This window comes from Triturus cristatus, chromosome 4_1, assembly GCF_964204655.1.
Source record: "Triturus cristatus chromosome 4_1, aTriCri1.1, whole genome shotgun sequence".
NCBI classification, from domain to species: Eukaryota; Metazoa; Chordata; class Amphibia; order Caudata; family Salamandridae; genus Triturus; species Triturus cristatus.
Window position 1 is genome coordinate 397108530 of NC_140585.1, and position 15114 is coordinate 397123643.

Consider the following 15114-nt stretch of genomic DNA (forward strand, 5'->3'; position numbering starts at 1 on the left):
GAGTTCCACAGAATAGAACAAAACAAGAAAATCACGAAGGTTAAACGTGACGTTAAAAACTGCAAGACAGAAAGGATGGACCCTTACCTAGTAGAGGATTTCTACACAAATAGATCATACTTGGGCCCCATAACACAACGAACCTGGGGGAGATTTAACAAACAACAGAATATAGTTGGATTCTCTGATACCTCGGTGGAATGCTCTGACAATTCTGACTCTGCTGAGGGCCCTAGTACATCTAGAAACAGAGGCAACACCCCTAATTTTTTAGGACAGGGACGTCAAACCAACCGCGGCACGCCGCGTCCACCCCGGTGGTACAGCGCGCCTGGAGACAGATAAACACGTCAGAGATACTACCAATGGTAAGACACCACAGACCGCATACTGACCCTACAACCGCTGCCGGTACCGGCATTATGCCCGACCCTGAATCCATCCCAATTTTCAACCTCTCTACTCACCAGCTATCTGAGAAAGAAATTGCACTACTCAGTAAGGGATTGTCCTTCGTCTCAACCAGTAAACCTGATTATCTTCAACCCCACATCAAATTACTTCGTTTCTTTAGAAAAATACGCCTCCAAGCATTTTTTTCTCAATAAACCATTTACACCCTCGACAGCATTCACTGCATTCCGTCCCCATCTACATTCTCACTCACCTCAACATCACAGCATACCAGCTAAAATCCTCACCTTCGAAAAATGAGTACTTAAAGAAATTACAGATCATGAACACACACGCAGATACATTCCTTACAACCTCACTCTCTCTGAGAAAAATGCTCTACACTGACTCATGCAAATTGAGAGTTTGATTATCAAACCAGCAGATAAAGGCGGAGGTATCATTCTCCAAAACACTGACAATCACACACCGGAAATTCTCAGACAACTATCCAGGCAAGACCACTATCTGAAACTCCCCGCTGACCCTACCAAGGAGATTCAAAAACTCATTCTTGATATCACAGAGGAAGGGGTTGAACAGGGCTACCTTAGCAAGAACAAATTCTTATACCTAAATACCAAATCCCCGTGCACACCAGTGATTTACACTCTACCTAAGGTGCACAAAAATGCCACTACACCACCTGTTCACCCCATTGTCTCCAGATGTGGCTTAATTCTTGAACCTCTTGGCAGGTACAACGATCACTTCATTAAGGACTTTGTACCTACCACTATATGCTACATTAAGGACACCATGGCCATGGTTAACCTTGTAGAAGGACACCCCTTTGAGCCTCCTGTGCACTCTTGACGTGGAGTCACTTTACACCAATATTCTCCAAGACGAGGGTATTGATGTCATTGGCATGGCCCTGAATTCCAGACCCCAATCCCATTCTGTCCCAACATAATTTATTCTCTACCTCTTAAAGATCTGCCTCACATGTAATTATTTCCTCTTCGATGGTAATTTTTATCAGCAAGTTAAGGGTACCAGCATGGGCGCAGTCTTTGCGCCAAATTTTGCTATACTTTACATGGACTGGATAGAGACGCAGAAAATACAGTCCCCCTACAACCCATTCAGAATTAATATTCTTGAATGGAAACGGTACATAGATGATATTTTCCTTATCTGGAATGGGACTGAGGAGAACCTCGTAGAATTTCAGAATTGGCTTAACACACATAGTAATGACCTTAGCTTTACCATCAACAGCAATAAACAGGAGGTGGCTTTCCTTGACTTAACTATCATAGCCAATAACTGTACACTTTACACAACACTATACCGAAAACCCACTGAAAAGAATACTTTACTAGCGTACAGTAGTCACCACCCTAGAGCTTTACGTGATTCCCTCCCATACTGACAATTCCTCCGCATACGCCGCAATTGCTATTGTAAGGAGGATTACTTTATGGAGGCAAATATCCTATCCAAAAATCTGACCAGCAGAGGGTACGCAAACTGGTTAAAATAGCACTGAAAAGAGCATGGTCCTGCCCTAGGGAAACGCTACTTAGTCCCAAAGAAAGAAAAGATGGTGATAAATTAGTATGCGTCACTACATTCTCACCCATTTCCAATACAGTAAGAAAATGCATTTTGAAACACTGGCACACACTGAATGCAGGCCACCTCAAATTAGCACGCCCTATCTTTGCTTTCAAAAAGAGCAAAAGCATAAAAGACCACTTGTTGAGGGCAGCCCTCCCCAACACCAGAAAAGACTCATCTTTAAGAGGTCTATGGGCCCAACCACCTATAGTAGGCCATTTCAAATGCGGCGGCTGCAGCGTTTGCCATCTGACCTCTGATACAAACATTTTTTTGCATGCGAATATTGACATTACTCTTACTAATTTCTCCAACTGTAACACCGTCAATGTTATTTATGCAATCACTTGTCCTTACAACCTGATTTATGTGGGTCAAACGACACAAAAGATCAGAATTTGCATCTGCCAGCACAGAAGCCGCGTGCGTTGCAAAACACCCAATGCGCCACTTGTTAAACATTTCACTTGCCTGAATCACAGAGAAGATGACAATAAATGGCAAGTGATCAACGTGATCCATCAGCCCCCAAGGAATACAAACATTGCTGCCATCCTTAACAAGGAAGAACTTAAATGGATAATTCGCACTGACAGCCTCCACACAGGTCTGAATCGCCTGGAGGACTGGACAAACCTGCTTTAACTGGGTGATAGCCTGAAGAAATGATGTCGCTGTCTCTGATGCGTTATATATTATGAACTGTATCTGCAATTTGAAATTGTTTTGTCCAGTATAATGGGCCCATCTTCATGTTTTTCTACTCTATTTTTTTGTCTTTACATTTATCACTTTTTCCCTTGTTACCTTATGTACCCTTTTCTCCATGCTATCCCACCGTATCCTTATTATCCACTATATTACTTTAGTACTTCCACTCCGTTCCCAGATGGTCGCGTTATTCACCCCCTGCGCATGCTCTCAATCGTAGTCTCCATCTGGAGGGAGGGACTTAAATAGCCCTCAACTCACCCACCAGCCCACTCTATCATTGGCCACAAAATCCTCTCACATGACCCACACACACCGGTGTTGCATCAACAACGCGAGTTCTGTCTGACCGGTAATCGCACCCCTCGAGGTAAGCCCTTTTCATTCCCCATGCATTCATTCTGGGGCATCCCGGTCCCCTATTGTTCCTAAACCCTTGCCTCCCCTTCCCTAGGCACCGCTCTCTACCCCACGTGGACACTGTTCCACTCCAATCCCGACTGAGATCCAACCAACCACTTTGTGCTGCTTCCATCAAACTTTACGCAGGTAAGTGCACTTCTCCTTTCCTCGCTCAGCCGTTTTCCTTCCCCACCCCTGCCCACCATTGTGCGCTTCTACTTACAGGCGTCACTCCCTGCCCTACTGAACTCCTGGCTAGATATCCCGGACAGGATACCTGCAACTTCTATTACCTGGACGCTGACCAATTGCATTATCCAACGCCATGGGGCCACAGCTGCCTGCCGCCCGCCGGCCATCCCTTCAACATTGGGTTGTTTCCTCAACCGTGATCATTGTAAGTCCCTCAACTGTCGTCTTTCTTTACCCAGCGGATTGGTTTTAGCGCACCTTATCTCATCAACACTGGCTTGCTATCTCTACCTTGAGCCTCGTTAGTCCCTCTCCCGCCTTTCCACTAGCGCCTTACTGTTCCTGCATGCCAGTGCCTTGGCTTTACCTCACTTTCAACCCTTAACCATTCCTCACGGACCTACCTCCCTCCGCTATACCGGCTACACACCCTGTCTGCATGACACCGTTCGTAACCCAGCACCTTGATTCTTGCCACACCCCCGCCCCTGTACCATTCCTCCCGTACCATGTTGGACCTTGATTTCACTTTTCCCACTTTCCTTATTACTACTTTTCCCTAAACTGTACAGTACCTACCGCTTAACTATTCACCATACTATACCCCTTGATCCTACACTTGTTGCTCGATTTCTATTCTCGCTAATGTACTCTCCCCTCTTTTCGCTTTTCATGTAATCTCCCAATGCAGCATGTACCATATATTTGAATGTATGCCTTGGTTTATTTTATTTCCTGTTTTCTTAAATATCAGTATGTTGTGAACAATATATACGTACTTGTCCTTGCTTCCCACTAACCCTTACCCTATTCTCCCCCTTTTCCAACCTTCCCCACTCTCTTTACTTACACCTACCCAGGCAAACTTCCCAGGCACCCGTTCCATCGCCTTGTCCTGATGAGATCCCAACATTTTATAGCGATTGAAACGTTGTCGACACACGTCTCTAACTCTACACTATAATCTGTATCGTATTATTGAGTATGAGATGGTAATTGATTGTGACTTTTTTTATCTACATTTCCACACAGTCAAAAAGTCACCTTTTAAGTCACCTGCCTGAGGTAAGGAAATCGGCTGATTTCCTTTTACCTCATCACGGTCTGTTCACTCACTCTTTTCGTATTAATTTTGCTTCTAATTCATTGAAAATAAATTGTTTCTATTTCCTGAATACACGCATAATTCCAATTTCTTGATTGTTAAAATTGTGATATTGTACCTATCCTACATGTATGGGATCTTTGTTATTCCTAACATATGTCTACCCTTGGTCCTGTCTAACTATTAGGGTCACCTTGTACTTCTCTTTGTATTCTGTCTGGTCCAGAGAGATAATGGCCTACTGTGCACCCACACTGCTTCCTGCATTCCATACAACACTGATAGCGATGTTTTCCAAACCTATATCAGCGATCTACTTTTTCTGCCAGTGTCAGTCACCTCTATTGAGTATACCTTTCATTTGTTTTGATTCTTCCATTGGTAAAGCTAGGGTAGGTAGTTGGAGTATCTAAAAGAACACCACAAATAAATGGGTTCTGTACTGTACTGTTTGGACATGTAGTGCCGGGTTACAAGCTCATGCTCAATTATAATTTGTATCTCATTTTTAACTTGTGCATTCAGGGCTAAGGGAGTTCACTATCACCATTCAATGACTTTTTTTGCATTTCGCTACGGCTTAGACATAGTCAGAGAACTACAGTCCACAAATCGAAATGATTTTTGGGGAATTTAATGGCTTTCTTTAAGATTTCTTTTGAAATAAATGCCAGGCAAATATCTTGGCTAATTTGTTTGATTGTGCCTACAAGCATTCTTTGGATGATAATAAAATGATAAGTATCTATAGTACAGGCTGATGAACTACTTGTTGAAAGCCCTTTACTATTTTTTTCTGACAGGAGTCAATATGTCAACCCTTGATCACCACTGTACCACTGGTCTGCGTGTTTCATTGATAGGACTGAATCCCCAAAGGCTGAAAAAAAACTTGAGTGGCTACAATTTTCAGCTGAAAAATACTCACACATGATCATAGAATTGTTGTGTGTGAATTACATACATGTGAAATATATCCGCTTGAGTAGCATCTGTTAATACTTTAAATAATACAGCTTGAATTACAATGTGTAAAGGCATATAAATCCTATTGTCTTACCTGGTGCTGGCCTAGCGTAACTTCATATGAGAGCATTCTGTAGTTTGTCAGTGAGAATTGTCTCTTTTCTCCAATTTCCCTCAAGTTCCTGTCTCTTAAATACATGTAATAAAGAGGTAAGCATTTAACCTATGATCATATGTGGCCCATAAACTTGTTAAGTGCAGGTAATTTATGCAGGGTAAAAGTCAAGCAATTCTTCGATGTTTTTGTAGTGGAACCAAATCAAGTTAAATTTAGTATCCATAAGATATAAATAATTTTCACTTCAAGGTTAAATTGGGTCCATGGATAGACCATGGTGATCATAGGTTCTTGTTTTATGATTATTATTAGGATTTTAAATGGAAACCCAAGTGTAATGATTTTTACTCCAAATTATACATTTACTGGTGGTACTTGAAGAAATAATAATACCCAAAAAAACAAGTTAAGTAAAACCTAGATACCCAGAGGTATGTTTTTATACAATGAATGTGTTTAATGGGTGACAAAGTAATTACAATAAATATTTTTAAGAGACATTTGATTCAAAACAATTGTTATTCGCACGAATAGTTTACAGAACTGTAATGTGCATCTATTATGTCAAAGTAAAATTGTGCATCTAGCACGTCAAAGTCCAATTGAAGTTTTCAGCTTTTAAATCCCAGACTTGTGTACTTGAAGACTGACGGGTATCTATATCTTTCAAACTCCCACTTATTAGCTTGCCATGTAGATATGTGCTGAACACTGTAACTTCTGTATGTAATGAGGTTGGAATAGGCATTAGCTGCAACTGCCACATACTCTTCAATATGACTAAGGATTTTATTTTCAGACGTATCCTCACAAGATTGTTAAAAAAGAATATCATGCAAAAAAACAGAAAAAGTAAGAATATACTATGAAAACATTGAGTCATGGGTTCAATGTCTAATTCTAACCAGAACGCTTTAGAATTAAACCACTGCGTTAAACACTCATACAGCGTATAAGGCTGTCTTGCTAATCCCTTTCACTGTACACATGAAAGTAACCTGGAAAACTGGGTTGGATCTTCAACTTGACATTACCACGCAAAAGTGCTCCTCATAGCCATTCAAAGAAATCGTGGGGAATAAAATGAACCTAATCTTCACTTCGACTGTTGCATTTGACAATATGCAGGATTCTCCTTGAAGTTACTCATTATATTAAACTAGGTGCCAAACAAGCCACAGCAGTGTAAGTGCAACTGACTATATTACAATTCATAAGTAGACAGAAAATAGAGTTCACATAAGTGTCACTAGTATTTTGTGAGGAGTAAATAGTTCATCTGACCCTATATTCCCTCATCAAAGTTAAGAAACCGCATTCTCAAAGTGTCTGATTGCAGTGCAATATAGTTCAATAATAGTCTTTCCAACATCATCCCATAGATCTTTACTATGACAATATCGTTTATGTAAACTCTAAGAAATAAAGGAAAGCTTATTAATAATGATATCTGTTTTTTTTTCCAATGCTTGATTTTAGGGTTGGATTTGAAACAAATGGTAAAGTGGCATGGGAACATTTTTTAGAGAAATTTCAGGATCCAACAGGATTTGAAAATGTTCAGAAAACCGGACAATACAATGGGTAAGTGTATTGTTTACAAAACTTGTGAACCATCCATCAAATAGTGGCAGTTGTTTGAAAATGCCAAGCATAAGTATTAAGTGAGGAGAGCATCTCTCTTGTAAAATGAATACAGCATTTTAAAATATACAGTAATGTTTGGATTATTTAATGAATGTTCTAATTATATGCACACTCTTCCCCACTTAGTTTAATCACATAATGAACTGCATGAGAAATTTCATTCATACAGATAATTAAATTGCTGGCTATTATCATTGCATCCCACATTGGTAATAATCTTCCCTTCCAAGCCAAGTCTCAATGCTCCTTACTAATCAATTAAGTCCTCTATGGATGCCCAGACCCCGTATCCCATACATCCGCACCACCAGAGTTAACGTTATCAGCGGTGCTAAGTTAACGGGGATTCTGAGTGAAACACTGAGGCTCTACTGAAAAATGGGAAATTACAGGGTGAAATAAGTAATTACAGGTCTAATTCACCCGGTCATTCCCCATTCCTTCCTGTAGTTGCCCCGTAGCTTTGATCAGCCAAAAACTCCAGGGAGGCAAGACCGATCCATGGAAACACTCTGGGCCTGTCTTGTTTTCCCTGGAGCTTTGACAATTCCGATTCTGTTACCGGCCCCCCCGGAATTAGCAAACCATTCTTAACGAGGGCCTGGATTTTAATCCCTTGTGAAAAATGCAAACCCCTAGTACATTCTCTCCTGTAAAAGAAGGGTTTTGCATCGTAGTGACTTTGTAGAGCAGGCACTGCGTCTAACTTGTTTCCAATCTACTCTCCTTTCTATTGCTGTCAAAGATCTGTTGTCCGCTGAAGATATTGGATCTGATCAAGCATTCTGCATTCTGCAGTCACAGAAAAATGCAATTATATAAATGCCAAGTCAAAAAAACACAGATAATCCTCTGTTATTGCACAGACAAAGTAAACATGACATTGAGCAAACAGGACAAATTTTAACAATTACATTCTTAATTAACCAGAGCCTACCTCTGTGAAGAAAAACACATTTTCCTGACCATACACTTCCTTGAAAGAGAAGACTGCAATTGAGTAATTAAAAAGTCAAGAAAAAAGAAACCTGATTTACGTTACCATGCTTTCATCCTTACATTTAGGACATATAAATTACATTAAAACTGAGTTTTGCTATCCCACCCTCCCAAACCATACACCTACAACACAACCTTCAACAAAAAGAGAAAACCAACACTTTACAAATATGTGGGATTACACCACAATAATTTATTTTTAAACAGTTTTTATTGATTTTATGACAGTATGCAACATGGATACACGAAGTGTGAGGAGCAGTGCGTAACATTACAAAATTACATTGGTTGCAGAATAAAGCAGCTTTAAAACCAAATATTATTACATTCTGCTTGAATATTATACAATTTCCACCTAAGAGGATAAGAACCTTGATGTAGCGGCCGGTCAGGAGAGGTCTGAGCAAAGAGGATTGAGAAATCACCACAATTCTGGTCATTATGGACACTGTCTGTCTCTAGTCCAGAACTTTTCAGTTACAAATCATTGATATCTGATCGAGACTCCTAGTTGCAGATCCCTTACCTTTGAATTTCCCAGGCATCCGGTTGAATCTGGAAACTTTTGCTGAGTAATACCTCTTGCACGCGCCGTCGGGTGACTCCATTCGGCTCCGCATGACACCATCTGAGTCGGTAGCGTCAGTTATGACGTCTCGGTGCCTATATAGGCACCACCCAGGCATGCGGACGTCAGTTCTTTATTTCCCACGCCAGTTAAGCGCCGATCAGGGAAGAGGTACTTCTCTGTCGCTTTTAGACAGGTTTTTTCTTGACTTTTGTCAAATTTGAAAAAGAAATCCACTTTGTGTGCGAGGAATGTCTTTGAGGAAGACAGGTTTCAAGTCATGCTGTGCCTGCCACCGCATGATGTCAGTAACCGATCCCCATCTCGTTTGCCTTTGGCGTCTCGAGCACAACCATGAGTCAAAGTCAGGCTTGGAATGCCAGGCCATGGCTCCGAATGCCTTGAGGGAGCAGGCAATGAGGCTCCTCGAGGCCTGGCAATCAACACCGTCGAGCGAGACTCCGCGGAGGTCACGGTCCCAATCAAAGAAGAGGAGGTCGCGGGACAGCTCCCGGAGCCCTAAGTCCTCTTCTCCCACTCGAGGTCTTAGGGACACTCGGGGAGGAGGCATAAAAAGAAGAAGTCCAAGATGACTTCATCTTCACCTCCCGCCTGTCGTAACCATGCTTTCATCCATACATTTAGCACATATACATTACACCTGCAACAAAAAGAGAGAACCAACACTTTACATGTATGTGGAATGACCACCACACTTCTGGTCATCATGGACACTGTCTCCAGTCATGAACTTTTTAGTTACAAATCATTGATTTAGGTGTCTTCGGCTAATTAGCTAAATAGTAGCCAAACCAGACTACAACACCTAGAATGCATAAGGCTATCACACAACAGTCTAAGATTGAAAACATTGTCATTAATGACCTGGAGGCAGGTGGTCTCTTCATGGGTGGAAAAAAGTGTTTATTTTGATAAAAGAATGCACAAACTACAACTATGAACATTGCAAATAAGGGATCATACAGATTGATGTAGTAGTGCATCTCTATATTTGTACACCTGTAGTATTACAGTCAACGGCAATTAAGGTAGTAGATCATGCAGAAGCTCATCAATGCAACAAAGCAGATGCCTGCATCACCAGTCCTTTTTCCTATCCCCCGTTCAAGTACTCCTACAAAGTTGAATGTTGACAATGGCGATCTTGGGGAATATCTCTACCTCCTTGACATGCAAATTCTTCTGCTACACCAGTTTATGTGAAACAGGACAAGGAGGGGGGCACACCAAAAAGAAAGCTCATGCAAAGTGCATCATTCAATGACAACACACATCCGGAATGTCTACATACATTGCAACTGATCAATGACATCATCAACAATCTACTGTGCCCCACAATAGGCATACGAAAATCTAAATCACAAAACATGTAAGCCAGTATTTATACAGTACTGTGCCACTGGGTCCCCAGTGCCACCAGATAATCAATTTCCTTATCATTTCTAAAAGGCACTAGGTCAAAGGGGTACTCACATCTCATGTGGCATGCAATGTCATATTCTCATGAGCACACAGTACATGCAACAAGCACTAAGGGACTTCTACAACATCAGTAGCTTCCCCCACCATAGGGGCCATCGTTTGAACACACCTTATACCCATAAGCCTCACAGATGCTCCATCTCCTGCAACCAGAAAAGATAATCTAGCTGTGCTGTGCCTGCCACTACCGCACCGCTGGGGACCACGAGTCCTGTGATCCTTCTGTACGCGCTTAATAACGTGATGCAGCCCCACGTTGTGGAATGTGCACAGGACGCGGGCCCTTTCACACCCGTCGGAGCCCGGAGGAGGCTGGGCTGGGCCCCTCCCTCTAACATCTTGAAGAAGGTAAAGGCCCAATGGATGGGTAAGAAGAAGACTATCCCAGTACCTACAGAGGAGGTAACCCTGACTTCTTTAGATTCCTTTCTTGCTAAGGCAACTACAGATATTGCCAAAGAGATTGCGTGTACTGAAAGGAGAATCAGTGGAGGGTGACAGGGGTTTGTTACCATCTGCGAGTCCCAAGGAACATACATTGCCAGGCGTAACCCCTAGTGTCATCTCCAGTATCACCCCACTCGCCATGATTGCACCCCCTGACCAGACTCCAACCCTCAAAGCAACCCCCATCCTTGCACAGGACACTGCATGCAAAAGGAAGAGAGGTACCACTAATCTCCCCACCGCTAATAACGCCAAAACATCTAGAAAGGCAAAAGCATCCCATTAACAACAGACGCCCAAACTTGGACAAAAGACAATCCATCAATGTCTCCAAATTGGGACAAGTTGTACAACAAAATCTCTTCACCATTACTCCCAATGTTTCATCGACTTGAGTCCAATGAAAAAGCAATTAAGGAGTTATCAGCTAAAAAGCCCCTGCCAGCTCCGGGCGAACAGGACAAGACCATTATTCCACAAGACACAACTAAAACCTCGAACATACCCATCCCCCCGCTGCAAATATCACTTCGAACCTCGCCGAGCTGCCTTCCCCTAGCGGGTCAAGGAGTTCAAACTGCACCTACATCGCACCCTCTTTCCCTGGCACACAGCCGCAAATGCCTTTCGTCACTAGGCCCTTTGCAGTCCCAGAGAGTAATACAGAGAGATATAATGCTTCATGGTACCCAAGGCCGCCGAGTGCACACCCAAGGCTGGATGGTATTTCCACCTTTAAGCAGAATGAGCATGACAGGGCAAGACTGGACCTTTCCCAGCTGCTTGCCCCTATGTGATAATTTTGGCTATTACCCCTGAACTAAAAAGTACTCAAAAAGAAACAACTGATCAGCTGATTCACAAACCTCGCTATTGGATCACTAAACACACAGATGACCGAGTTGGTCGACAACCTAATATCCTTATGACGAGGAGGGTGGCCTGGGTAGGAATCTCTGAAAAAACAATAAGGGAGACTGTGTTGTTTTAACCCTCTATGTCTTGAAGTCTTCTCAACACTTTGCCAAAATTCCCTACACTAAAATCTCAGATATTTGTCCTGCCATTAGGCTTCTTTTACACAAACCAGTAATTCAACCCTCAACGTCAAGGGGGTTCGGGGACTCTGCTAGTGCCCCTTACCCAACAAACAATCAAATTCAGACGACATATGGAGTCAGCCCCATACCAATCAGTAATCATTTCACCGTATTGTCAGATTTAGAAGCTTGTGACTGATGGAGGCGACTCCTAATGTAGTAACCATAGACATAGCCGAAGGGAGGGGGCCGCCAGCTCAACCCTCGGAGAGTAATGACTGGATCTCAATCATCACGTGGAACATCACAGGCCTTGGCCAAAAACTTCAAGACCATGAGTGGATTGAGTATATCACGTCCTTCAAATTAATCTGCCTTCAAGAAACCTGGGAAACAGACCCCATTCATATAAATGGTTTCCATTCGTTTAACACTCCGGCTATTGCTTCAAAATCAGGCCGAGCAAGTGGCGGCATCTTGACCCTTTTAAAAAATACCTTGAGATTTGAAGTTCTATCTTCCCTCAACGATTCGCCTTACTACAATATATTATACCTTAAAGGTTTAGGCGGTAGCACTGCACTTGTTATAAACATTTACAATTATCATTTTGGAGGGGAGATGTATAAGATTGTAGACTTACTTGAAGGAAAGTTGAATGTTTTATAAAATAACTGTAAGAATGTGCCTAGTGTTCTATGGGCGGGTGATTTCAATGCACATAGCTGTAGTTTTTCCTCAAACGTGACGTGGTTTAATGGATGAGAACGGAGGAGGCACTCCCCACTTTACACATAATTTGTACGGTGATACACTTAATTGACTCATCATTATCAGAGATCTAGAGATAACAAATCCCTTCTCCGAGACCACAGGCCAGCTTCAAAAAACCTTTGGCTCCAGCACCAGCGGTTCTACCATCGATTTCATAATAGTGACAGCATCCATAAAAGGCTCCTCCAGAGACACTAAAACAAATTTCTCTGTGTTCAGTGATCACGTGGACATATCCTGCCAATGGTTCTGGGAAGGGATTTATGCAAGTCAGAATACACATATAACATCTTTCGTAGCAAGGAAAAACGGGACTGTATTGAAATGGGGGGAAATTAATAAAGAAGAACTGATCCCCCGGGTTGTAGCAAGCAGACAAAATGAAATTATGAGATACCTTAACATACATTGGGAACCCATTAAAGTGGTAACCGCTTTTGAGCTTATTCTGCAGGAGATTAGAAACAATTTAACAAAAGCCGGCACAATCACAAACTAAAAGGGCCAAGGATAGTTCGATCAGCATTGCACAAAATCGCTAGCAAACCTACACCAAGCCCTTAAGAAGGACCCAAGAGATGCGGCTTAGGTTAAGATCACCCGACACCAATATAAAATTGCAAGAAAGAACAGATTAAATCACTATGGGAAGAATAGTGGAAACAACTATACCACGCCTCTGTCTCAAATAATCCCAGGGAATTTTGGGCAGTAATCAACGCCCCTTTCCTTAAGCCAGCCTCAGATCCTAACCTAGATAGTCATGTGGATGAGGAATCGTGGGTGGCTCATTTCACACAAATATTCAAGGGAATAATGAGGGAACCCCTTTACCCCCTAAAGATATTACACTAACCACCTATCCAGTGCTTACCTTCAACCTCACTGAGACAAGAGTCGCCCTCTCCCAGTGCACTAGTAACAAGGCACCGGGCCCGGATGGATCCCCGATAGATTACTTTATTGAACACACTGATCTCTGGTGCCCAGTCCTCACTAACGTTTTTAATGCTATATCTACCACTGGCCCACCGGAGTCATGGCAGAAGTCTATTTTAATACCCATTTTTAAAAAGGCCGACAAATCGGATCCATAGAACTGTAGGCCCATTTCCCTTCTGGATTGTACCACGAAACTTATGGGCAGAGTATTGCTGAACAGATTAGAGGAATGGGCAACCACAAACAAGGTCTTGATCTCGTCTCAATATGGTTTTAAGAAGGGCAAAGGCACCCAGGACCAGTGCTTAAATCCGAGCCTGCTTGTTGCTAAATATACCCAAGTAAAACACGGCAAGTTCTACCTAGCTTTCATGGACCTATCTGCAGCCTTTGATTCCGTCGCCCACTGCCATCTATGGAGGATCATGCAGGAGATGGGCATCGATGAAGCAATTAACTCCTTCATTAGACAGCTATACTCGAGGGCTGCGGGTTGCATCTTTTTTGGGAAGCAGGGAGAGTGCACAAGATGGTTCCCCATTACTAAGGGGGTTCGCCAGGGATGTGTCTTCGCCCCTTTTTTGTTGTCCTTATATACGAACAGAGTTGAGGCTCCCCTCCTGGCCTAGACCCTGGGCGTTCCAACATCTCCAGACACAGTGCACCACTGCATGAGTCGGGGTTCTCAAATACAAGCTTATATATATGCATCAGGTATTAAATTCACCCACAGAAGATCAAAGCATGCATCAAATCTGCCTCAAGTCCCACAGCATAACCATGGATTACCACAGAAAAACAGTTTCAGGCCTAAAGTCACTGGAAGTGGCTGTCACGGAATCACATCAACATAGGAAGTCGGAACTAAACCAGGATACTGCTAGTCTAGAGGATGCTTTGTTCGCTATACACAGGCCTTCATTTATCTTATTTTCAAATAATTGTTTTTAGGGTTTTGTCATATTGGTAGAACCGTTTACTTATATGAAGAGAGGAATAATACAGTAGTAGGTCAACAATATCATACAGAGTTGTGGAGTTGTGCAGTATGTAGCCCATTACATTGGTAGAAGTATGTACCGGGTAGTCCGGGAGTCTGGGCAAGTTAATCATAAACACTTTATCAGGGAGCCCGGTATACACAGATCTTTAAGATATATTTTGGGAGCGCAGAGAGTACTGGGAACCCAGTGGACTGTGCCTACTACATTTACTTACCAGATGCATGACCACAGGTATGACTGCTTCCATGAACCTAAGACTCACTGGGCTTTCTATAAGGGTGGCAGGGAGACCTGGAGTAGGAACAGTGGACACAGCACTGTTTAAACCTGCTGGGGCAGGCAGTGCTGCAGATGCCAGGTTCAGGGGTGGTGCTCACAGATTATGCACCTATCATAACATATAAGAACACTAGAGAGGCTTGCTCCAAGAGTCTCAGTGGGAGGTACAATGAAGACCCACCTAAACACTGGCCAATACATGCATAATATCCAGGAGTTCGCTGCAAACAAAGTAACAGCCCCAAACTCTATCCCTTGTGACCTGGGCCAAACATTCAATCCATTACCAACATCATACCTGTCATTAAGTAAGTATAAGCTTTATTGTTAGATTAATTAAAATTGTTACAATATGAAATTTAGCGATAAATAGAGTTTGTAAAAATAAGAACTTCTCA

General features: G+C 42.5%; 1 protein-coding gene across 1 annotated transcript in view; it reads left to right on the forward strand.

The window, feature by feature from the left end:
* EFCAB6 (EF-hand calcium binding domain 6) overlaps positions 1-15114 on the forward strand; it is an 879195-nt gene that overhangs the window by 316700 nt on the left and 547381 nt on the right. The window contains exon 10 of the mRNA XM_085652469.1: positions 6993-7097. Coding sequence (XP_085508595.1) covers positions 6993-7097 — 105 coding nt within the window. The remainder of the gene's footprint in view (positions 1-6992; positions 7098-15114) is intronic.